Here is a 26,961-nt window from a genome sequence, read left to right on the forward strand (position 1 = left end):
TTTCATTGTTTTATTATCTACCAGTGGTAATTGCAGAATTAGTGAACGTAACAATAGTAGCAACATGATCGAGTAGTGAAAGAAACAATATTAGTTAGTAGCAAGAGTCGAGAGTAGTGAAAGTAATATTAGTATATTACTAATAATGAAAATGTTAAAATTAAGATTACTAATAGTAAGAGTAGTAAATATATCTCTTAATTTGGTTGATAATTTTTACCTTAGTGATAATTTAAAAAAATGTCACAAGAATAGCGATTAATTAAAGTAATTGTATTAGCAACGGGAGTAATGAAAATAACCATAATAAGGACGAGAGTAGTGAAAATAACAGTAATACCAGAAAAAATAATGAAAGTAACCATAATAGCATCAAGAATAGTGAAAGTCATAGTAATAGTGACAGGTGTGGTGAAAATATCTCACAATTTCGTTGACAAATGCTATATTAATTAAAATTTTAAAAATTATCATACAAAATGTATTATAAATCATACAAGTATGAATTAATTAAGTTAACGTAATTATATATCATATAAAATAAAATTTAATTTGAATATAATAAAAGTTGAATAGTAATTTGGACGGAGCCGGACATCAACACTAATCATTGAAAAAGTTAAAACCAATTTTCATTTGTGACGGGTACTATTCCGTCACAAGTACTATTCACATTTGCGACGGGTCAAATGTGACCATTTTATGAGAAAATGTGACCATTTTTTTATAAGTACTCCATAACATTTTATGAACAGTACTTGAGTGGTTACATTTTTTCAAAAAGTAGTCACATTTGCCCGTCGCAAATTGTGACCGTCACAAGGGAGAATTGCTGGTTAATGTGCCAAATAGATCTAACAACAATACGCGTCTTTATTTCACGGGTTTGTTGGAGATGCTGACTAGTGTTTTATTTCAAAGAAGCGTTAAGTTAAAGAGGAATATATACATGTCTTTAGATTTTAGAACAAATTAAATTTATTACGATTTTATATTGTAAACATGCAACTAACCTTTCACCGTAACTACTTAAAGCCATAACATACATTTGACTTCAAGATTTCAACGAGTTCATATTACTATTTTTATAGTGTCATTAGCTAGCTAGCATTATCAAGTATCGAGATTACTGTTGTAGATTCATCCATCGGTGGAGCTACGTTTAATTTTGCATGAAGACATTTTTGGAGTGGCTATTTCCCGTGCAATAGTTCCTTAGATATCAGGGCTTGCCCCCTCATTTGCGCCAAAATAGAAGCGCCAAAATAGAAGCTAGACTAACTCGAGAATATGTTGCAAATTAATGAACTAATGAAAAAATTGAGAATTTTTAGGTCTAGGTGAAATAATTTGTAAAACTATTGCAATGGTTAAAGTGAAAGTGCGCAATTAAATAATAAAATCCGTCAAAAACCCATTTTTTTAAAATGCTAAAGATTATAGCTAACGACTTTTTTACGCTTAATAAAAAGAAATTCTCCAAAACAGGTCCTCTCCACCCGCCCCTTAGAGATGGTTAGAAGAAAATATTTTGTCGAATAGACAACGGTCACCACCGTCCACCGGGTGATCTTACCAACCGTTGACGATTGCGCTACTTGTAATCTTTTAACGACAATATTAACATTTAACAATGACTTAAAACAAATATCTTGTAGGACAACAAGTAGTTATTTAGTGTGCGTAACACTTGTATTTTTGTACGTACAAATCATTATTATTTATTAATACTAGTATACATTAATTATTATTTAGTGTGTACGACATTTCTATTTTTCTAGTGACTATTGTGCCAAACTGCCAATCGTCAGCCTTGTCGCTTTATTCAATTAATCGCAAATTGCTCAAAAATTCGTTTATAAATCGTTTTTTTATAACATGTGCTTCAAGGATATAAATAAATTAGACGGGTAGCCGGGTAGGTGTTTAAAAGTAATGTTGACTTATTTAAATCAAGTGATTGACTTATCTTTATATTATCGGTGACAATCTGTCATTATCCTTCTACGAATCCGCCCTTTTACTAGCCTATAAAAAGAAGGCCATTCTCCTCTATTCCCTCAACATTATAAGTATAAACTTCACGTAAACAAGTATAATAATACATTAAAACACCATAATGAGTCCGACCGTAATGGACGCGGCCGCTGTGATGGCAGTCGACGAGGAGAGTGGAGGAAAGGTTCAAGCTCGTGCTTACGAAGCATCGGTCAAATTTATAGAGGAATTGACTAGAAAGTGTCATGAGGTTCAAACCATGGTTTTGGCAGAGATACTAAGCCAAAACGCAGAGACGGAGTACTTGAAACGACATGAAATGTCGCATGGACATGTCGACCAAGAGACGTTCAAGACCAATGTGCCGGTAGTCACGTATGAGGATATAAAGTCGGATATCCTACGCTTATATAATGGTGATTTTTCGCCCATATTATGTGCTCAACCCATCGTTGAGTTATTATTTAGGTAATTAAATGTTTCGTTTTTACTATTTTTTATTTTTTTATTTATTCAATAATTCTTTTTTAAAACCATTTTACATAAGTAAGGGTGAATTATGATTATGATGATGACGATGATTTTGGTGTACGTGTGTGCATGCATGCATGCAGCTCAGGAACATCAAGTGCGCAAAGAAAGATGATACCAATAACTGATGATGATTTGCAAAGGCGACATAAGTTGCTCACTTCCGTTTCCCCTTTTATCAAAAAGTCAGTTTCTTATTCTTCCACTATATATATTTTTACACAAATTCTTGTTTAACACCGTCTCAAATTAAGACGGCATTCATAAACAACTTAAGATTAAGGATTTATATTCAATGTTGTTAGATTTGTTAGTATCGGAATCATAAGTATATGAATTATGGTTTTACATTTTAGAACGGTTTCATATTAGAGGTTCTGATTGTTTCTATATTTGTAGGCGAATTGAAGAGGGGAAGCCCGATAAAGGAAAGATGTTAGGCTTGTTACTAACGAGAGATGAAACTATAACACCGGGTGGTCTAATAGCTCGTCCCGGTTTAAACACCCTCTTTAAAAATCCGCAATTTTACAATGATAACCCATATCCGTACAATACCAATACGAGTCCTATTGAGGCCATCCATTGCCCGGATCATTTTCAATCCATTTACACTCAATTACTATGTGGGTTTTACCAACGTCATGACGTGACACGTGTCAAAGTCATCTTCGGTTCAAATCTCATATGGGCCATTCGCTTTCTAAAGGCTAACTATTCCAATCTCTGTCATGACATCTCATCGGGTAACCTGAACCCAAAAATAACCAACCTGTCTCTACGTACTCGTATGACTGAGACCTTCATGCAACACCCCCAACCGAAGTTGGCCAAGTTTATTGAAAGTGCATGCCTTGGAAAAAATTGGGAAGGGATTTTGCAAAAGATTTGGCCTAATGCAAAGTACATAGAAGCTATATTAACGGGCTCGATGACCCAATATATACCGATACTAAACTATTATAGTGGAGGATTATCATTAGTGACTCTGAATTATGCTTCTTCTGAATGTGATTTCGGCTATAATTTGGACCCGATGTGTGGCCCGTATGACATTTCTTACACCATAATGCCAAATATGGCCTATTACGAGTTCATACCTCTTTCGCCTGAAGATGATGTTTCGGGCTCACAACCTAAACCCGTGGATATGGCAAATGTCGTGGTGGGGCAAGAGTATGAGCTTGTGATCACAACCTATACCGGTTTATATAGGTACGATTTTTTGAACCATTCTATTTTTCACTATTTATAACTTGGAAATATGTTGTCATTCATTATGTCTATTGTTAACGAATTCAAGGTACCGAATGGGAGACGTGATTCGTCTAACAGGGTTTTACAATTCGACACCTCAATTTAAGTTCATAAGGAGAAGAGATGTGGTACTTAGCATTGATGTCGAGAAAACAACCGAATCTGATTTACATAAGGCAATTCAAACGGCGTCCATTGTACTCCAACAGTTTAACACAACAATCCTCGACTACACGAGCAATTCATGTACAAAGACCAATCCAGGACACTATGTTATCTACATAGAGCTCATAACCAAAACCCTAGCAAATGGGATCGGCCTTGGCGTAAACATCCTGGAAGAATGTTGTTTGGCAATGGAGGAGTCTCTAGGATTTTACTATCGGTCATGCCGAAAAAGCTATTGCATAGGTCCGCTTGAGATCCGAGTGTTAAGTAACGGGACGTTTGAAAAGATGATGGATTTTGCAATATCAAATGGAGCGACTTTTAACCAATTTAAGATGCCTAGGTGTGTGAAATCGTTGTCTATGTTAGAGTTACTCGACTCTAGAGTCATCTCAAGCCACTTCAGCCCTTCAATGCCTCATACTCTTCCTTAATTTCAAGGCACTCCAAATTCACTCGTGTCATTGAAGTATTGTTATCCAATTATGTAAAACTGTAAAAGTGTGTACGTATGGCATTCGACTTCTTAAGCGTAAACTGTTAGAAAAAGTGGAGCAATATAACCGTAAATAATATTATAACAAAATACAAAAATATAAATGATATAAATAAAAGAACAATAATATAAAATAGAGAAGAGAAGAAAGATGTAGCCTGGGTCGAATCGCGCTAGGCGCTTTCCTAAGAGAGATAACGCCTCCACTGCACTGGTTACCAAATAGTGCGTTCCTCTCCCAAGATACGACAACCCGTTAGACTCCTTCGGTAGCAGCAAGAGGAGCCCCCGAACCGACGATCGCCCAATGCTCAATAGTAATTTAAAGATAATATAATTATTTGTAACAAAAATAATTTATAATAAGTAGACAATATAATGACAATAGAAAACATGTTTTCTCTCGTAAAATCCCCATGCACAAACTACACATACACACGAAATAAATTTAGGTGACATGGTATGATTGTAGCTCAAAAACATACCCATCCAAGCTCCACCATCTAGCATTATATACCAAGCAAAATACTGAATACCGTTGCTATGCTAGCAAAATAATGACTATTAATCACACAATTTATTCACCAAATTTAATAGCCATAAATCACCCATTTAAATTACATTGACCAAGAATAAAATCTCGTCATAACTCACCAAGATATGGAGTAAAAAAGTTATTAAATGTAATATGAATTACTTGGTCAAATAATAAAACTTATAAAATAAAATAATTCTTAAATCACTAAATATTTTCCAACAATCCCCCACATGATTTAAGAATCCAAAACCATTTTAGAATAATAAATAATATTTAATAATTCAAAAATAAAATATATTGTATAGAAATAATAATAGTGAGCATATAATACCGCGTAATAGGTGTAGGTACCTTTCGGGTTTGAACCAACACTTAGTGTAAGTGAGCTTGCACTCGAAAGAACCATAGTAGTATAAATACTTTGAACTAGGTCCCTTAGATCAAGCTTGGACTCACCACACACACGGTATGGGCAATCGATCAGGTTCTATCAGTGGTGCGCGTTAATGGTCATGCGCAGGTATCTTGTATCATGAGTGTCTCTAGAGAGTTGCCCACGTCCCATAGTAGCGACCACACTACGAACACTCACTAGGTGAATCCTCCAAGGGTAGGTGTGACATCCACCCCGCAAAAAATTATGCCTTCGGATTCATTAAGAGTCAATGCTCAACCTCAAACCGTCACAACCAAAATCATTGAGAGCACCTCAAAAAACACAAATATCACACTTCGCCATAGGAATGAGACGCGGACCAAAATAAAATATCCGCCAAATAATGGTGCTCTCCTTAATTAGCCCACCCACAGCTTCGTTATTACCCGTTGAACTTCTTTCATGGGATCTCCAATCTTTGAAGACGGGTTTCCACTGCGATGGCTACCACATGGACAATAAGTCTCATTCCCCTCGACGATTCAATTCTCATAATTCAAGTACGTACTTGCTGGCCAGCTTTTTTTTTATAAATGGATCCGTGATATCACTTTCTGAATATTCAAATAAGACCACCATCATGATGGAAAAACACGTGTCTCAAAGACCACGTACATCTCAAATATCTCATTTTCTAATCAAACTTTGCGATTTTAGCTTTTAGCTAAAAATCTTCCACCACATAACAATAGAATAGGAAGGATAGGCGGCTCGAATAATATAAGTATAAAGAATATATCTCGATAACTCTTCTATCATTTCGCTTCCATGCTCGTGGTGTCCAATAATATAATAATAATAATAATTGTTGGCTTCGGAGATCTTCATAATATCGCTCCTCCAAGAAATAAAAATAGCCATGACATCGAACCTCTGTCAAATAAAAATAAATAGCCATAATAAACCTCCGCCATATAAAAAATAAATAGTCATTGTGGCATTTGGACTCATCAAATTTAACGTCCAACTCGCTTCAATATACCCTTCAAATAAAGAAGGAAAAATATAATTAGTGAGATATATAATAAACTTCCAATAAATAATATATGTTCCAAATTCTATACTTTCACCACATTTAAAACTTAATCACCTACTAGATAACATTGACCAAGTTTAAAAATTTCTCATAATCTCAAAAATAAAAATGAGTAAATAACTCGTCTAACAAATATTTAAAATACTTGGTCAAATCATAAACACTATCATAATAATTTCCACCAATTTTATTTAACAATTCACAATAATCATATAATTATCATTTCTATCAGAAATACAAGATAAGAAACAATATAAATGTCAAACATAATGACAATTCACAAGTGGTAAAAACCATAAAATCAAAGAGCTGTTAGCATTTAACAATATAGCCATAAAGCCAATTAAATCATAAAAGTCAATATGGAGTAATATTGATCAATACCATAATTTTTCTCATAACTCCTAAATTAAAATTGGATTAGAGGCTCATTAAACCATATTGAATAATTTGTTAAAAACTAACACTCATAAACAAATTCTTAAATCAAATATTGTCAATATAATATCATAGAGACACATACATAAAGTAAATCTTCATGTGAGTAAACGTAAATAACTCATAACATAATTCTCATCACCCAAAAAAAAAAAAAAAAAAAAAAAAATTATATATTTTTTCCACAAACATGAATATTTGCAACCAAAATGATCCACAAACCACTAAAATCAAAGATCATACATACTCATAAGTCAGAAACAACCCCCACATTTATCAAGTCCATAATAATTAACAAATTAAACAACTATAAATTCTCGATATTAACAACGTGATATATAACTTTAAGAAAATGATAAAATGCAACATTTGTGTCTACCATCGAGTTTGTCGACTATATAATTAAGCATCTGACACATTTTAATATTATACAACGAGATTTTAATCATAGAACATGCATACAGGATCAGTCTTGCTATATATACCAAAAAACACAACCGCCTTCTAATACGAAAATAAATGACAAAATTTATTAAGCAAGCTATCACGTAAAACTATATACTAATCGATCCATCGTCATAATCATGAAATGTAGCATGTTAAGTTCATTAACTAACAACTCGTCTAGTTTTTATATACGTATAACCACACTATAATATTATTTACGGTAACGCCTTTATCTCTCTTAGATTGTTAGAAAAAGTGGAGCAATATAACCGTAAATAATATTATAACAAAATACAAAAATATAAATGATATAAATAAAAGAACAATAATATAAAATAGAGAAGAGAAGAAAGATGTAGCCTGGGTCGAATCGCGCTAGGCGCTTTCCTAAGAGAGATAACGCCTCCACTGCACTGGTTACCAAATAGTGCGTTCCTCTCCCAAGATACGACAACCCGTTAGACTCCTTCGGTAGCAGCAAGAGGAGCCCCCGAACCGACGATCGCCCAATGCTCAATAGTAATTTAAAGATAATATAATTATTTGTAACAAAAATAATTTATAATAAGTAGACAATATAATGACAATAGAAAACATGTTTTCTCTCGTAAAATCCCCATGCACAAACTACACATACACACGAAATAAATTTAGGTGACATGGTATGATTGTAGCTCAAAAACATACCCATCCAAGCTCCACCATCTAGCATTATATACCAAGCAAAATACTGAATACCGTTGCTATGCTAGCAAAATAATGACTATTAATCACACAATTTATTCACCAAATTTAATAGCCATAAATCACCCATTTAAATTACATTGACCAAGAATAAAATCTCCTCATAACTCACCAAGATATGGAGTAAAAAAGTTATTAAATATAATATGAATTACTTGGTCAAATAATAAAACTTATAAAATAAAATAATTCTTAAATCACTAAATATTTTCCAACATAAACTATATCTGATTTATTTTGTAGATTTGTTCTTTATTATTATTTCATTGCATTTGTCATAATTTTTCACGAAATTTGCTTTGCATGTATGTGTGTAGCAACTTTTGGTTTTTTATTTCCTTCTTGATTGAGTATATACTAGTTTTAAACCCGTGCAAAATTGCACGGGTTTGTATTTAGGACTGTATGAATATTATTTTATGAAATATTTTATTTTTAAATTTCTATTGTAATTATCTAATAGTTGTATATGAGTGATTTACATTTTTAATGTAGAACAATGATCTAATTGGAAATGAACATTTTCCACGTAAATAGGATGCGTTAAAACCACAACTACCGGATGAATGTTCATTTCTAGTTACAGACGGATTAACATCAGTAAGAGTTTCACCATATTCGGCACATAGATCTCTCACTAAGCGCTCAACAACATCGTACTATCTAATTTTAAAAATTATTTAAGTTATTTAATTTGTTCGCATTGTTTATAATAATTAAATTCATTAATTTCTGTAATATATTCCCATTATATGTAATTTATTCCCGTAATTATGTAATTTTATTATTTAATTATGTCATTTTATTATTAACTATGTAATTCATTCCGATTATATGTAATTTATTTCATTTATTCCGATTTGTAATTCATTCCGATTATATGCAATTAATTTCATTTATTCCGATTGTATGTAATAATTTCATCAAAAAAATTTAAGACGAAAATTGTCGCATGGTTGTATTGGCAGACCATTTGAAGAAATAAATTCTTTACACACCAACGGGACCCACCATAACCTGATCTTCAAAAAAAAAAGGTTGTGCAAATGACGTGGCGCATTCTCCATTCAGCATTGTCTTCTGAATTAATAAAGATAAGATTAGGAATTTCGTCAATGGCTTGCCTTTTTATTCATACTAGTTGGAAGGGTGTGTGCTTCGCACACACCATCCAACTCTTAATCGTACAGTAGAAGAAATATGAAGCCTGTTGTCAGGCCTTGGTTACTTTGACACTAGAAAACCAAGCTCGTGTGCCACTTAACTCGCACCTCTTTGCAAGCTAAGTCAGGCAACCCCTTTGCAGCGGAATATTATAAGTGTGATAAAGGATAAATGTCGGCTAAGAAGGCTAGACACTAAGTGTGGAAAGGTTACTTATATTACACTTGAATACTTAAGAGAATTACAAGACTTGGATATAATGTGTTGGTGTGTGTGTTTGGTAGGATGGATGGCAAATGATGCCTCTTACCCATATTTATACTACTCCTATAGAACTCTCTAGAAGCGGAACCTTCTGGAATGTTCTGGACATCACAACCCCAGAAACTTTCGGAATGTTCCAGACACTACTAGATATCTCTACCATGTACATGAATGTTTTAGTACCTACTAGAACATTCTGGACCCTTCTAGACAATTCTAGTATGCACTAGAACAATCTAGAACAGCCCAGAAGACTCCACACTATTCTAGAATATTCTAGACACTTCTAAAATACTCTAGATTACTCTACACTATTCTAGAATATTCTGGACCCTTCTAGAATATTCTAGTTGACTCTACTATCTTCTAGAAACTTCTAGACATTTCTGGATACTTCTCTAATCTTCTAGATTCTTCCTTGAAGATTGATCCTTTGAGCCTTGAAGCGCTCCCAGCACATGAACATGAACCTCGGTTGTACAGAAAGCCAACCGTGACATTCTCCCCCACCAAAGCCGTAGACGTCCTCGTCACGGTCGATCCTCTATAACCATGCTCATACGTTGTCTTCCGGCCTCGATGACTAGCTGTGCAGCAACAACAACACCCTTGTTGAACATATCCCCAATTCCTCGCGGGGTTAGTCCCTCCTTGAATCTTTGGTCGACGCCTTCTTCTTGGCGCCTTAATCACTCGTAAGGAAGCGATCCTTGCATCGCGTTCCTCTTGTGCGAGCTTGATATCAATCTCGCTCCCGTTTGACGTGATGGTGATCATGCCATCCCCAAGTTTGAAGGGCCTGACTGAGTCGATAAACTCCATGCCAAGCACAACTTCTTCGTCGTCCATATCGGCAATTATGAATTTGGCCTTCCCCTTCCACTTCCCCAAGCGGATTGGGACTCCATAGGCCATCCCGTAAATTGGCGTAGCCGAAGAATTCACTGCCTTCAACTCGCCCCCAGTTTTGGTGTATCGAATGCCCATATCCCTAACCACTCTCAAGGCAACGTAGTTGTGTGTTGCACCTGAGTCGATTAGCACTCGAGTATGAACACCGTTTACCTCCCCATTGACGGTCAACAAGTTCCCTTTGTACCTGCGTCCCGCCTCCTCATTTGTCGTTGTCACCTCGTACGTGACCTCGTTAGCCTTTTTAGTCGGCTCGACTTCACAAATTGTCGTAGCATCCAGCCCCGCAGGCTCCTTGCTAACGACCCCGGTAGCCTTTAATGTCGGCTCGACACCGAATTTTGTCACGGCAGCCAGTCCCGTCGGCTTGTCCACGACCCCCGTATTGAGAAGTCTCATTGCCCCTAGCCTCCGTGGTTCATGGGACTCTGATGACTCCTCATCTTCGTAGCGCATCACCATTGCGCTAAGCTTTGCATGCCCGCTGGGGGCACTCCCTGACCATGTGCGGCCCTCCGCACAAGAAGCAGTTGAACGTCTTACCTTTGCCGCGCCCCAGCGTACGACTCTGGTCATGTGTTGCTTCCTTGGCCCTCGTACCATCACCCGTGATGATTCTTGATTGGCGGTCTCCCCTACCAATCTCGTTGCTGCTATCCGTCTCTTTGCCCCTCATTCGATCACTTGTGACCTCGTATAAGGACTCTGCCGTCACAATCGCCTCATTTAGGGTCTTCACGTTGCGGCGTTTCAACTCTTGTTCTGCCCAACGTTGTAACCCGTCCATGAAGTATATGAGCAACAAGTTCTCCGGCATACTCGACACCTCCAACACCGTTGATGAGAATTTCTTCACATATTCTTTTACGGTCCCCGTGTGTCGCAATGCTCGTAACTTCTTCAAAGCAACCTCCTCGGCATTCTCGGGGTAGAATTGCTTCTTGAAGTCTACCTTGAACTCGTCCCATGTCCTGATTTGGCATAGTCCCTTCTTCACCTCGGCTTGTCGACGTCTCCACCATAGGATTGCGTCATCGACAAGGTATATACTGGCGGTAGTGATCTTCGTGGCATCGTCTTCAACTCGGAGAGCGTCAAAATAATGCTAGACGCACCACAGGAAATTATCTATCTCCTTTGCGTCCCGACTCCCGTTGAGTTTCGGCGGTTTAGGCACCTTGATCCTAGTTGATGCCTCCCCAATTGTGGCACTCCCTGCCATTGCAGCTCTACACACCACGATTTGTTCTTGAAGCTCATCGATTCGCTTCAAGAGGGGCTGGACTAAGGCAGCCAGCTTCTCATCCATCCTCTTATCAAGCCTCTCTTCAAGTGAGCTTGCAAGAACGTTGAACGCACCTTGCATCTCCTGCTTCACAAGGTCGCTCACCCCATTATCCAACGCCTTGACCTGATCACTTTCATTCTCCACGTTTTCACTTATTCTCTCAAGCGCCCCTTGGTGCTGCACCACAACTTCCTCCAAGCGCGCAAGCCGAGAATTAGTAGACTCCTTTGCCTTCTGCACATTCACGGTCCCACTAATGGCACTAGTTGCTTCAACACCCGACATCTCCGCAATGTATGGTCTTCGCAGGCGAACCTGCTCTGATACCACTTGTCACGCCTTGGTTACTTTGACACTAGAAAACCAAGCTCGTGTGCCACTTAACTCGCACCCCTTTGCAAGCTAAGTCAGGCAACCCCTTTGCAGCGGAATATTATAAGTGTGATAAAGGATAAATGTCGGCTAAGAAGGCTAGACACTAAGTGTGGAAAGGTTACTTATATTACACTTGAATACTTAAGAGAATTACAAGACTTGGATATAATGTGTTGGTGTGTGTGTTTGGTAGGATGGATGGCAAATGATGCCTCTTACCCATATTTATACTACTCCTATAGAACTCTCTAGAAGCGGAACCTTCTGGAATGTTCTGGACATCACAACTCCAGAAACTTTCGGAATGTTCCAGACACTACTAGATATCTCTACCATGTACATGAATGTTTTAGTACCTACTAGAACATTCTGGACCCTTCTAGACAATTCTAGTATGCACTAGAACAATCTAGAACAGCCCAGAAGACTCCACACTATTCTAGAATATTCTAGACACTTCTAAAATACTCTAGATTACTCTACACTATTCTAGAATATTCCGGACCCTTCTAGAATATTCTAGTTGACTCAACTATCTTCTAGAAACTTCTAGACATTTCTGGATACTTCTCTAATCTTCTAGATTCTTCCTTGAAGATTGATCCCTTGAGCCTTGAAGCGCTCCCAGCACATGAACATGAACCTCGGTTGTACAGAAAGCCAACCGTGACACTGTGCCATCAAACTTACAATCGCAGTAGAGATGTCGTAGAAATTTGCTTATTTGCTTGCAAACATAAGTTGCTAGAGAGATTTCAGTTTCGGAAATAAATTATTTTTTTAAATGTATCCGTAAACATTTGTGTTTTCTTAATATATAAGCCATAATCTACCTTTAAAATAAGTGTGTGAACATCACCACGTCCTTTTTGCACCAACTACTGATCAAAATTCAAAATATATTGGTTAACGGGTTAACCATATATGTAGTCTCTCACTTTGTGGTAATTCTCAAGGTATGAAGTAACATTGGTGTTTAGCTGTATAATAAGTATAAAAATTCTCTGATATAAATCAGCTATTTATAAGACTACAAGGAAAACAGAAAACTCATAAAGATTTTCCACCCGAGCGAGTATAAATGTTCCATATCACTACAAATTATAGACATAGTGCACTCATTTAAACCAAAATAAAAAAATGTCGACAATCACACGCAGCCGGATTAACAGCAACCTCCTCACAATATTAGTCAACTAAATGTGACAGCTGATGACTTATGCTCTTTTAACATAACAATCAAACCCTGATCATGATTCACCTATTGGAGCACAAATTACAAATACAATTAAAAACAAGCCCTATAATCAATACTACACCATCTCACTAATACAAAGTGATGATACCATGAAAGAGAGAAGTGTGCTCGTAGTTTCGTTGTGTGTACTCGTTACTCCTTCCTAAAATCTCCGTACCAGGCTAACAATATACCCATCATTTTCTAGTTTTGTTGCAATGTGAATATAGCTTCTCGAATGCAAAAAAAGTGCTTAAAAAATATACTCGTATACTATATTCTCATCTCAAGTACTTGATAACCATTGAAACTTATAGTTTCAACATCAGGTGTCGGAAAATATTAATAATACGACACGTAAATCGAGTAAGTTCGAATATCTCCATCGTTGTGCATTATACTGACCTTGTATTTCCGGTTACACCGAGAGAGAAAAAAGAATAACTTCTACTAAGTTCATAAAGCTTATCACGGTAACAAATTTACGGAGTAACGATTCACCTACCCCGCAAAAGCATTGCCAAGTACTAATAGTGACCATACATTTACCTGTTCGCTTGCACAAAACACCCAAAAGGTACACAACGTTACATACCGTACAAGCCGTGCCCTAAGTACTCGTAGCAAGTACTTGATATTACCTACATAAGAAAATAATGGTGCTTTATCACTAAAATACCTCACCTTACCTCATAACAATACTTATTTTAATCAACTTACCCCCACAACAATACTTATTTTAATCACCCACCCACGATAATACCCTGCAATACCTTCCCTAGCTCCAATTACGAAACTCTACTACAATATTCTACCTTATTTTAATCCGTCTCCTTAATTCTAGTGACCCATAAATAGGGAGGATTATCTAGAATAGGAGAGAGTAACATTTTTACGGTTTACCATCTTGGTTTTGTCAGGGACTTACTCAGGGGCGGATATACGGGGTGATGCACCCCCATTAATTTATTAAAAAAAAAAATAGAATAGGTTAGGCAAAAAATTGTTGAAGCCAAATTAAACATTACCCAGTAATCCAGTATTAAATTGCAAACCCAGCCTCTCCGACTTCCTCCTCTTTGATTAGTTGAATCCTATTTCAATACTTCATCTTTTCCCCAAATTCCATTTTTTTGTCTCCATCAAGCAACAGTCGGGTAGACAAACTGTCAACACTGTCAACACCTACCATTGTCGTCTCTAATTTTCCGTCTTCATCAAGGTATGGAGTATACTGGTGATTTGGGTTTGGGAATGTACAATATATGATGTAGTATATTGGGGATTGGCGAATATGGTGATTTGTTTGCAAATTTACCGTAATAAGCTTAACGTTTTTGGATTTTGTGCAATAATTTCTACACGAACATACTGATATAGCAAAAATAAGTGTTCTTCAATGGAATGGTAAATTGTTGTGTATTTGTGTCGTAATTTGAAGTTTTACTAATACAAATTCTAGAATAAGACGGGTTTTACACCAGGAGATGATTCTTTTCTATAAAATTTTATTCATTTATAAAGTAATTTGTATATAAATAAACCGTCTTACAATATGAGACCGTCTTATACAACAACTACCAACTAATATTAAAGACTACTGCGTGTAAAGTTAGAATTTTTAATTTTTTTAAATTTTGATTATTATTCGAAGTCGGAAACCTTAGAAATAAGAACGATAAACTGACTGATTAAAATTTGCGGGATCTGTTTTTTTATGAGAAAGAAGAGAGGTGATGGTTGTGTCTAGAGGTTAGATCTGCGTGAAGTATTATTGGTGAGAAAAGCCAACTTTTAATGGTGATTAATTAAACAAATATGTTTAGAAGAGGAAAGCATGGGAGAAGGCAACTGAAAATTAATAGGGGATGGCAAAACAGTAATATGTGATGTCATGCAAGGGTAAAGGCAGTCTCAAAGTGACAAACCCCCCCCCCCCCCTCATTCTTTTTTTATATAGAGTAAATTATCAATTACACCCACGTCAAATACACATTTTTACATTTACTCCCACGTCAAATTTTTTTTTAAAATTACACCCAAATTAATAGCTCCGTTTATAAATTGCACCCAACACCATTTTCAGGTGGAAAAATGTATCAAATGACGATTTTGCCCCCGCGTTTATAACTTTGAGTTTTGGGTTAACTTTTTCATTTACTTTCTCTATTTTGCACTCAGCAATTGATTATCCTTATTCGTCCTCATCCTCTCACAATGGATGAATATATATAGGTTGGATGAATTCATGTTCCTCATCCTTCTCTGTCATCTTTTTTTTTCCGTATATATAAATGTAAATGTTTGTAATTCAAAGATGAATTTATGTGTAATCATAGCCATTTTCAATTTCTGGGTTTGAGGGAAGTATTTGGGGAAAATTGAGGGAAAATTAGGTTGAGGAGATGAAAAAGGGGAACGTCACGGATCACCGCGACATCGTCTCGGTCTTGTTTGTCTTCCACCGGCACCTATGCGGTTCAAAGAAGACTTCCATGTTCTTGTTCATATTGAAAGGGATGAACTCAATCTTTTTGGCTTTTGGGTTTGGGTCTGTTTCGTCAAGATTAGTAACAAGCAAACAATCCATGGCTTCCACCTGAAAACCCAACAAAACCCACTACATTTTTCTTAACTTCTCCAAGATTTTATAAGAATTTGTTCACCTGTAGTAATAATTGTGAACAAATGATGAGCCCAACTTCAATTCTTGACAAAAATCCATTTTTTCTCATTTGCTAATTTCGGGTTTTCGACAACAAATCGCCGAAACCGCTCCCAAACAATACAAAACATTAACAACAACATGCTTGGGATTTGGGAAGAACTAAATAACAAACAAGGTATTGGGCTTGCTCTTATTGATGAAAACCTTGAAACCAACAACAAAAATGAGAATGAAGAGAATGAATGAGAATGAGGAGAAAGATATAAAGGAAGAAAGGGCAAAGTCGTCCAAAAATTTATATTTTACCCAGAAATTTTGAAAATTGACGGAAATTTGGCCGGATTCCGATATTGGGTGCAATTTGTAAACTGAGCTATTAACTTGGGTGTAATTTAATAAAAAAATTTGACGTGGGAGTAAATGTAAAAATGTGTATTTGACGTGGGTGTAATTGATAATTTACTCTTTTATATATGATATATGATAACTAATAATTTTATATTCGGTGGAATGCGGTCAGTAATATATTGTGGGTTTGAAACTTTTCTTTCTCTCGCTTTTTCACCATCTTTAAGATCAACGACTCTCTTCCGATCACCATGTTCATAATGAGAAAGGATCTAAGGATCTTCCACAATGTAAGAAATTGATGTTTGGTTAGCACTATGTGTTAATTCAAATTGAAAGATATTAACACTTAAGCTTTGATCCTGGTTTGATGTTGTTCAGATTATTTTGATTACTCTACGCATTTGTGGGGGAATGTTGGAAATGTTGGAGTGCATTGGTAAAATAAGGAACCAGTCTTGTGTTTATATATCAAGTGCCTCGTAACTAGGTACTTGTTATTATGTAGGCTGGTATGAGCTCTTCCCACGCGAGCACCGCAGACGTTGTCCGACTCGGCTCGCATGCACGCACGCGTCGTAGGGTGGGGTTTGTTTTGTTTTTGCAGCCAACGAAAATATTTTCTCGTCTTATTTTTTTCGTTGCATTGTTCGAGTCCTGTGTAGTCAAAATTAGAGACTTCACTTTCTTGTTACTCACAAATTCAGTTTTGAGAAATGTAATTTCAATTTAATACTCTCGGAATTTGGTCTTCTTTGCTACTATAAATAAGACCCTTTCTTGGTCATTTTTATTCATCCAAAAAATCACCTCTCTCTAATTCGAGTTCCTACTCTTCCAATATTGGGTGCAAAATTTGAGGAGCGTTGTGTATACCTTAACTAGGTACTTGTTATTAAGGAGGCTAGTAAGAGCTCTCCCTACGCACGTGCCACCGTCGCCGTCGGGCTCGGCTCGCATGCATGCACGCGCCGTGTGGTGGAGTCTGTTTTGTTTTTGCAACCAACGAAAATATTTTCTCGTCTTATTTTTTCGTTGCACTGTGACTCTTCGAGTCTTGTGTAGTCATTATAGGAGACTTCACTTTCTTGTTACTCACAAATTCAGTTTTGAGAATTGTAATTTCAATTTAATACTCACTAGAATTTGGTCTCTTTTCCTACTATTTAATATAGGCAATAACAATGGCCTTATAACAACGTATATTAATGCGAATTGGTAATAACATTATTAACCGTATTATTTATTATTTTCGCGGAATTCGGTGAAAATTAATAACAACGTTACCAGAAACAGAACCGTTGTAATTACTCATAACAACAGTTATATAAAAAAAAATCGTTGTCATTCATAAAATAATAACAACGGTTTAACACGTAATATATAATAACGTTGTTAATTGGATTATATTATTTTGGCGCAAATCAGTGAAAAATAATAAAAACGGTTCATTTGTGAAAACCGTTATTATCAGTAATGAAAACGGTTTATAATATACAAAACCGTTGTCAATACTTTCAGTGTATAGAAAAACAAAAACAAACACCACAATACCACAATACCACACAAACACAAACACAAACACAAACACAAACACAAACACAAACACAAACACACTCTCCCTCACCGTCAAAACTCTCCCTCGTCGTCGCTCTGTCATCTTCGTCACTGTTGTCGTCGTCGTCTCTTTCTCATCGTCTCTGTCACCGTTCTTTCTCTAATTATCAGGTATATATCTATCTCTTAATGGTTTTAGGTTTTGTCATCTCCGTCGTTATTGTTCTTTCTCTAATTATTTTTTTGTGTGTTTTTCTCCATCATTGTTCTTTCTCTAATTATCCGATCAGTTTTTATGCGTTTATTAGTAAAACAAGTAAAACAAAGAAGATGATGAAGAGGATAGTAAAACAAATCAACATTTAATATTCATAAACTTAACTAATTGATATACAAAATAAAAAACTAAACTAAACTACTTAGATCAGAGCGGCTTTTAGGGAGGCATTCTCTTTCATGAGAATGACCCTCTCCTCCTTTGCTACGTGGAGGTCTCGTAAAGCAGATGCAATATCTGCATGCAGCTGCTCCAACTCCGGCACCCAACCACGAAGGGTGGCCTCCTTGAGTGGGATCTGAACATTATCAAGGAAGAGTCCGTTCTTCCTCTCGATTTCCTCTAAGCGGCGTATGAAACATTTGTTGTACTCGATCGCTATTAATGTTAAATGAATGTTCTGATTCATTGTTGAAGGAAGTTTGGAGTTTAGGTTTTAAATATTTAAGGTTTGGAGTTTAGGGTTTGGGGAGATTGAAAGAAAAATGAGATAATGGGTTGGTTGAGATAATGAGTTAGTTGAAATAGTGGAATGAGTTTATAATTAGTGTATGTGTCCTTTCATATGCCAAGAGTTTTTTTTTAATTAATATGTTTTAGAAATGACAATGTGTTTCCTTTAAATTAATATATTCTCGTTTCATATGCCAAGAATTAATAAATTAAATTATTAGATTAAATACTATACAACGCCTTGTTGTTGTTACGTTGATGTTGCATGCTGCTGCTATATGCTACTCTAACATAAATGTTTTCGTTAATGTCTTTGTTTTCAGTATGCATGTCATCAACGAGCCACATGACTCCGAGTACAAAAAGTAACAATTGCAAGTACGTCCTTGAACATTACAATGAAGACTAAAGAGGTATATATATGGGTCAATTTAGTTCTAGTTTTATTGATTTAGAGCTTTAAACTTAGAGCTTTAGGAGAATTTTGTTGAACATTGCAATGAAGACTCTGATATTTTTGTTGCATATTGTATATATAGGGATGTTTCAATAGTTTTAGCAATATCATTATTGTAATGGTGAATTGTAACGGAGAACATGAGAAAGTTTTTTGCCAAATGGTTATTTTGGCAGTAATGCTGTTGTTAATTGATGCAGGAATTTTGGTAGTAATGCACTGAATTTGTAATTTTTATATAAAAAAAATCTAATAACAACGGTTATTAAAAAAAACCCCGTTGTCATTAGTAATAACAACGGTTATCATACAAAATTCCGTTCTTATTTCTTTCCCACCAAAAATTATTAAACGCGCGTATTACTATCAACAACGGCTTTATGTCATGAAACTGTTGTTATTACTTTCCAACCAAAAATTTATTCAATACAGGGACTTAGGCTATGTTTGGCAAAACATTTTAGGTACCTGATTTGACCAAGCAACCTGATTTGACTAATATTTCAGGTAGTTGTTTTACCTAGTGCTGTTTGGTAAAATTATTTCAGGTACCTGAAATGACTTTTCAGGTACCTGAAATGGAAAGCTACTCCAGGTAGCTTTTTAAAGTTTCAGGTAGCTGAAATGTTCCTACTTTACATATTTACCCTTTATTTAAATTAATTTATTATAATTATAATGTCCTTTTATGTCATTTTACAAAAAATCAGTTACATTTTCAGTTAGTTTACCAAACACTTTACAATTAATCAGCTACCTTATCAGTTTCCAATTTTCAGCTAGCTTTTTAGATACCATTTTAATTTCAGTCACCTTATCAGGTTTCAGGTACCTTATCAGGTTTCAGGTATCTTTTCAGTCAGTTTTACCAAACAGAGCCTTATTTTCACAACGGATAATTAATAACAACGGTTCTAAACCGTTGTTAAAACGTTTGACAACGGTTCTTAGTAAAAAACTTAACCGTTGTTAAAAGTTTTAACAACGGCCCGAACAACAACGCCCACTTTTTTCTATAACAACGGTTATTAGCCGTTGTCCACCATATCTGTAGTAGTGATCTTTTGTAATCGATTTGTATACGATTGATTTTGTTATGACAAGTACGCCTCTACCTCCGGCCCCCCTCCTCTATGTAGCTGAAGAGCTGCCCGTCTTTTAACTTATAATCACTTCATTCCAAAAAAAAAAAAAAAAAAAAAAACCTCATGGATAATCATAGTCTTAACCCTCTTCCATTCTTCCTTATGAAACTACACAATTGCATGCATATTTGATAAATACCAAAATACCAATGAAATTTATGCAATTAACTATAATTCACATTTTCTCAATGATAATTACGTATTTTCAGGTGATATCATTTCACCATTCTTTTTTTTTTCCCCTTCAAATTTTTTTTGTTCATATTACGTCCTAGTTCCTTTTTTTGTTTTCTGCTTGGGTAAAATTTTATAATTTATTATTAAGAAGTCCAATGAGATATATGAATCTCAATTTAAATTGATAAAGATGAGAGAATACTGAAATGGATTAATCAAACTAAATAGAGATACATTAATAATGTTGGACTATTAAGTGAATTCTAGAACCTTAATATTTGACTTTGTAGCCCAAAAAGCTGGAAAAATAAGGATTAAGTAGTTATAGTAATTACTAATAAGGCCTCCGAAATTTTAAAGTAAAAAATCCCTATAGGAGCAAAAGGAAGGAGATGTAATGTGCTCCGGTCATTCAATGGGTGAGATTTGACATTTTTTAAACCAATCGAGTGAAAATGAGAGAAAATATGTTAATTGAATGGGTACGTTTTTAAGCGTGCGTGTTTTGTACTAAAATAGGGTTATTGTGTGAAAATTTTCAAACACGGAGTTACCATGTAGAAAAACTCAAAATTAAGTTTGTCACGTCACTTTCCGCTAGTTACTTAACGGAAAAATTGACAAAATACAAGTTGGGGGTCATGCTAATAAATATTATAGAGTATAGGGTTACCACGTATATGTGTTTTAAATATAGGAGTATAAGGTTACCATGTAGAATATGGAAAAATACATGATTACCATGTAGAAATACTTTTTTTTTTAATGTGACTTGATCAATGGGTAGTCGATTTACTTGATGCATTTTGAGAAAAAAGAGGACGTAATTCAAATTATTCTGAGTTAAAGTATCGTACGGATTAATACGGAAAGAAGAGGCATAGTTTGCATTATTTCCATAAAATAACCTTTTTATGTTTAATTTTATTATGAATGAGCTATTTAAAAAAGTATGAGAGGGGTTGAGTTGAAGTGGCCAAGTGGGTGAAAGGTAGGTATTGATAAAGGTAGAAAATTTAGGGTAGATTTAGTAAAGTATAAATTCTCATTATAGATGGGAGATATCCGTCTATAGTTATAGGTAGGTCAAATATCCACCAAGTTTAAGTAAAAGAAAGCAACAAGTTGCATGGTGTGCTCCAAAAATATTACCACTTTAGGCATATTTGACCCGTCTTTCATTTTAAACGGATATATTCGTCTATAATGACACTAATTGTTAATAAAGTGGGTCATGGATGAAAAATAATATTTAAATGTTGAACCATGGTGAAGTAAACTAATGGATAATCATAGTCTTAACCCTCTTCCGTTCTTATGAAACTACACAATAGTGTATTGATGAATACCAAAATACCAGTGAAATTTATGCAATTAACTATAAATTTTCGCAATGAAATTTACGTATTTTCAGGTTATATCATTTCACCGTCCTTTTCTCTTCCTTCAAATCTTGATTTTTTTTTCATATTACGTGAGTGTTCCCTTTTTGTTTTCTACTTGCGTAAAATCTTAGAATTTATTATTAAGAAGTTCAATAAGATATATGAATCATAATTTATATTGAAAAAAAAAATGAAAAAAAATGCTAAAATGGGTTAATCAAACTAAATAGAGATACATTAATAATGTTGGACTATTAAGTGAATTTAGAACTTTAATATTTGATTTTGTAGCCCAAAAAGCTGGAAAAATAAGGATTAAGTAGTTATAGTAATTAGGCCTCCGAATTAGTTCATCTAACCAAGTATAATAAATATATTAAAATACAATATAGTTATACTTTAGAGCCTGTTTGGCCTCGATTCTCAAAAATGTATTTTTGTTTTTCAAGCTTAATTTTTTAAAAGTGTTTTTCAAAAGCAGAAGCAACAAATTGTTGCTTCTAGTTCTATGGGCAAAAATATGGATTTTTAGTTTTTGAGAATTTTTTGTTTAACTTTTAGAAAATGATGTGTTTGGCCAAAAAGTGTTTTGAGTCCAAAAACACTTTTACAAGCTAGGCCAAACACACACTTAATATTTCGTTTAAGGCCTCCGAAATTCTTGGCAAGACCCTATCGGTGGCACTCTGCCATTGTCCTTGTCATTCTACAAATCCGATCCGCCCTTCTTAGCCTATAAATAGAGGGTTATCTTTCTCCTCTAATGCCTCAATCATCATAAGTATAACCTCCATCTAGCCAAATATAGTAAATACATTAAAATACAATATAGTGAGTCCAAGTGTAATGGATGCGGCTAGAGTTGTTCAACGGTGCGGGCCAGCTTGGCCCAACCCAGCCCAGCCCGTATCAATGGGCCGATTTTTTCTAGCCCAGCCCAGTCCGCCCCTCTACCCGGGCTGGGCCAGTGCCCTAAATTTCCGGCCCAGCTTGCCTTGGCCCGCAAAAAACACTAAAAAAACACTATATGGGCCGGGGCAGGTATTATGGAGCCCAGCCCGGCACAGCCCAGCCCGACCCCTTTTTAGTGCTGGGCTTGAGCCACAAAGTGACAGCCCAGCCCGCCCCCAGCCCAGCCCAGCTCATTGCACACCTCTAGATGTGGCCGCGGTAAAGGAGAAGAGTGGAGTGGAGGTTCAAGCACGTGCTTACGAAGCATCTGTCCAATATATAGAGGAATTGACTAGCAAATGTAACGAGGTTCAAACCAAGATTTTGGCAGAGATCCTAAGCCAAAACGCAGACACGGAGTACTTAAAACGACATGGTATGCCGCATGGACATGTCGACCGAGAAATGTTCAAGACCAATGTGCCGGTAATCACATACGAGGATATAAAGCCGGATATCATACGCATATATAATGGCGATTTTTCTCCAATATTATGTGCTCAACCCATTGCCGGGTTAATGTTTAGGTAACTAAATGTTTCATTTTTACTCTTCTAATTAATTGTTTTTTTATTCAATAATCCCTTTTTAAAACCGTTTTACACAAGTGTAAATTGTAAAACCAAGTCATATTTTACTCGTGTATCCTCCAAAAATACAAAACGACCATCGTTGACAATTTTTGGTTAAAGAATTGAGGATTGAATCTTTGTAAACGAATTATTGCACTCGTGTATCCTCCAAAAATACAAGACAACCATTGTACAATAATGAACAATAACGTTTGCTATGATATATTTCATCTAATGGTAATTATTTTGTATTATGATACGGACTTATATCAGATCACCTCTATGAAAAGAAATGCAACTTTTCAACAATAATTATGTTCGGCATAAAATTTCAACTCGAATTTGTATCTCTAAGTTTTCCAACAAATTATTGATGCTGAAGCCTGAATACATGAAAGTATTTATTTGTATTATTAAAGGAAGTTTTTTTTTTCGTAATTATGAGCGCGATGATAGCGATGATTTTGATGTACGTGTGTGCATGCATGCATGCAGCTCAGGAACATCAAGTGGACAAAAAAAGATGATACCAATAACAAATGATGATTTGCAAAGGCGATATAGGTTGCTCACTGCAGTTTCCCCTTTTCTCAAAAAGTCAGTTTCTTATTCTTACAAATATTTTTATATAAATTCTTGTTTAACACCGTCTCAAATAAAGACGGCATTAAGAAACGATTTTAGATTAAGGATTTATATTCAATGTTGTTAGACTTGTTAATTTGTTATTATCAAAATTATTAGTCGTTTTTGAATTATGATTTTATATTGTAGAACAGTTTCATATTTGAGTTTCTGATTGATTTTATATCTGCAGGTGTATTGAAGGGGAAAATCCCGATAAAGGAAAGATGTTAGGCTTGTTACTAACAAGAGATGAAACTATAACACCAGGTGGTCTAGTAGCTCAGCCTGGTTCAAACATCATGTTTAAAACTCCTCAATTTTACAACAATAGTCCATATCCTTACAATAACAATACGAGTCCTATTGAGGCCATCCATTGTCCCGATCATTTTCAATCTATTTATACTCAATTACTATGTGGATTTTACCAACGTCATGACGTGACACGTGTCAAAGTCTTCTTCGGTTCAAATCTCTTATGGGCCCTTAACTTTCTAAAGGCTCATTACTCCGATCTATGTCATGACATCTCATCGGGTAACCTGAACCCAAAAATAACCGACCCGTCTCTACGTACCCACATGGTTGAGACCTTCATGCAACACCCACAACCAGAGTTGGCCAAGTTTATTGAAAGTGCGTGCATTGGAGAAAATTGGGAAGGGATTTTACAAACGATTTGGCCTAATGCAAAGTACATAGAGGCTATTATAACAGGCTCCATGAGTCAATATATACCGATGCTAAACTATTATAGTGGAGGATTGCCCATAGTGACTCTGACTTATTTTTCTTCAGAATGTGATTTTGGTTATAATTTGGACCCGATGTGTGGCCCGTATGACATTTCTTACACCTTAATGCCAAATATGGCCTATTACGAGTTCATACCTCTTACGTCCGAAGATGATGTTTCGGGCTCACAACCGGAACCCGTGGATATGGCAAATGTCGAGGTGGGGCAAGAGTATGAGCTTGTGATCACAACCTATACCGGTTTATATAGGTACGAGTTTGTGAATCATTGTATAATCTATATATTTCATTCATGACTATTTAATTTATAACTTTCGGTTAGATGGAGTTTGGTCTGGCCAAATTTCAGTAGCTGTTTCAAAGTGCATGGGTCTCGATTTGTAGAGAATGAAAAAATATGAATTAATAAGTATTAATAAGTTGTCATTTATGCATTAAAAATCTTTAAAATAAAAGTAAAAGAAGTTGTTTTTAACTTCTTCAAAATTAATAGTTTGGCCTAGCTTGTGCTTATTCGGTAGAAAAGCACTTCTAAAAGTTGGGCCAAACAGGCACCGACCTTTATATATCAATGTTGACATTCATTAGTCTATTTTTAATGAATTCAAGGTACCGAATGGCAGACGTGATTTGCGTAATTGGATTTTACAATTCGACACCTCAAGTTAAGTTCGTAAGGAGAAGAGATGTGGTACTTAGCATTGACTTCGAGAAAACAACCGAATCTGAATTACATATGGCAATTCAAACGGCGTCCACTGTACTCCAACCGTTTAACACAACAATCCTCGATTACACGAGCAATTCATGTACCGAGACCAATCCAGGACACTATGTTATCTATCTTGAGCTCATAACTAAAAGTCCAGAAAATTGGCATGGGCTTGGCGCAAGCATCCTAGAGGAATGTTGTTTGGCGATGGAGGAATCCCTGGGATTTTACTACCGGTCGTGCCGGAAAACCAATTGCATAGGTCCACTTGAGATCCAAGTGTTAAGTAACGGGACATTTGAAAAGATTATGGATTTGGCAATATCAACTGGGGCGACTTTTAACCAATTTAAGATTCCAAGGTGTGTGAAATCGTTGTCCATGTTAGAGTTACTCGACTCCAGAGTCGTCTCAAGCCACTTCAGCCCTTCAATGCCTCATTGTCGTCCTTAACATCAAGGCATTCCATAGAGCTAAAATAATAATGGATGAAATAAAAACCCTCCGGCGAGCCTATGAATAAGTCCTAGACTTGTTTTTACTACTCCGTAGTTATTAAATCTTTCCTTTTAATTTTAGGTATAAAGTTCTCCTTTTGAGCGGAGCCGACGCAACTAAGTGATACTAAGTCTTGATAGTAACTTCTTACATTCACTATAGAGTTGCGGACTATTAAAATTACTATGTGAAACTTGTTAGAGGGTGATAATAAAACTCGATTTTACACACTCGTGTCCTATTGATATCCAATTATGTAACGCTGTAAAAGTGTGTATGACATTGGACTTCTTATGCGTAGACTATATTCGATTTATTTTCTAGATTTGTATATTCCCATTTCACTTTATTTGTTATACATTGGTAAAGAATATTAGTTATGTTGGGAGGAGGTCCAACTTTCACTCAGTTTTTATATACTTCATTCAACTCCACTCTATCACTTTGTTTTTTCACATTTACCAACGCGTATTTTACACGGTAAATATCGTTAGCTACGTATTTGCAAAAATTATAAAATTTAGATATTTTTAATTTACTCGTAAAGACGAATTAAACAAGATCACACATGAATATATTTTCACTTATGTGTTGAGAGAAAATCGAAATTGAATGTGCATTTGTGAATAGTGTCGAAAATGAAAATAGGCAGAGTGGAGTTGAATGGAGGAAGTATCAAACTGTAAAATTATGAGTCCGGGCCCCTTACTCAATAACTGAGTCTTATACTTCCTCCATTCAACTCCACTTTACCAATTTCATTTTCGTACACTATTCACGAGTGAGTATCAATTTCAAGTTTCTCTCGATACGTAAATGAAAATATATTCATGTGGGATCTTGTTTGATTCGTTTTTACGAGTACATTAAAAATATCTAACTTTTATAATTTTTACAAATACGTAACTAACGATATTTACCACGTAAAACACGCGTTGGCAAACGTAAAAAAGGAAAGTGGTAGAGTGGAGTTGAATGGAGGAAGTATATATTAATCCATGAAATCACTACTTTAAACTTTTACCCCTTTTTTATTTCCTTCTGATTGA

General features: G+C 35.6%; 2 protein-coding genes across 2 annotated transcripts; both read left to right on the forward strand.

The window, feature by feature from the left end:
- The first annotated feature begins 2,134 nt into the window (after positions 1-2,134).
- Positions 2,135-4,388, forward strand: LOC141649918 (indole-3-acetic acid-amido synthetase GH3.4-like). The gene is made up of 4 exons (XM_074458585.1): positions 2,135-2,466; positions 2,613-2,718; positions 2,948-3,744; positions 3,833-4,388. Exons 1-4 carry the CDS (start codon positions 2,135-2,137, stop codon positions 4,386-4,388), a joined length of 1,791 nt encoding a protein of 596 aa, XP_074314686.1.
- An 18,163-nt stretch (positions 4,389-22,551) lies between these two features.
- On the forward strand, positions 22,552-26,243 carry LOC141648355 (indole-3-acetic acid-amido synthetase GH3.3-like). The gene is made up of 4 exons (XM_074456924.1): positions 22,552-23,274; positions 23,815-23,916; positions 24,137-24,952; positions 25,312-26,243. Exons 1-4 carry the CDS (start codon positions 22,643-22,645, stop codon positions 25,865-25,867), a joined length of 2,106 nt encoding a protein of 701 aa, XP_074313025.1. The 5' UTR covers positions 22,552-22,642; the 3' UTR covers positions 25,868-26,243.
- The last annotated feature ends 718 nt before the right edge of the window (positions 26,244-26,961 follow it).

Source organism: Silene latifolia, chromosome 3 (assembly GCF_048544455.1).
Source record: "Silene latifolia isolate original U9 population chromosome 3, ASM4854445v1, whole genome shotgun sequence".
NCBI lineage: Eukaryota > Viridiplantae > Streptophyta > Magnoliopsida > Caryophyllales > Caryophyllaceae > Silene > Silene latifolia.

Coding starts and splice junctions, on each gene's coding strand:
- LOC141649918 (XM_074458585.1), top strand. CDS start 2,135: ATGGACGCGGCCGCTGTGATGGCAGTCGACGAGGAGAGTGGAGGAAAG. Junction 2,719..2,947: donor CCCCTTTTATCAAAAAGTCA/GTTTCTTATTCT, acceptor GAAGAGGGGAAG/CCCGATAAAGGAAAGATGTT. Junction 3,745..3,832: donor ACCTATACCGGTTTATATAG/GTACGATTTTTT, acceptor AACGAATTCAAG/GTACCGAATGGGAGACGTGA.
- LOC141648355 (XM_074456924.1), top strand. CDS start 22,643: ATGGATGCGGCTAGAGTTGTTCAACGGTGCGGGCCAGCTTGGCCCAAC. Junction 23,275..23,814: donor ATTGCCGGGTTAATGTTTAG/GTAACTAAATGT, acceptor GCATGCATGCAG/CTCAGGAACATCAAGTGGAC. Junction 24,953..25,311: donor ACCTATACCGGTTTATATAG/GTACGAGTTTGT, acceptor AATGAATTCAAG/GTACCGAATGGCAGACGTGA.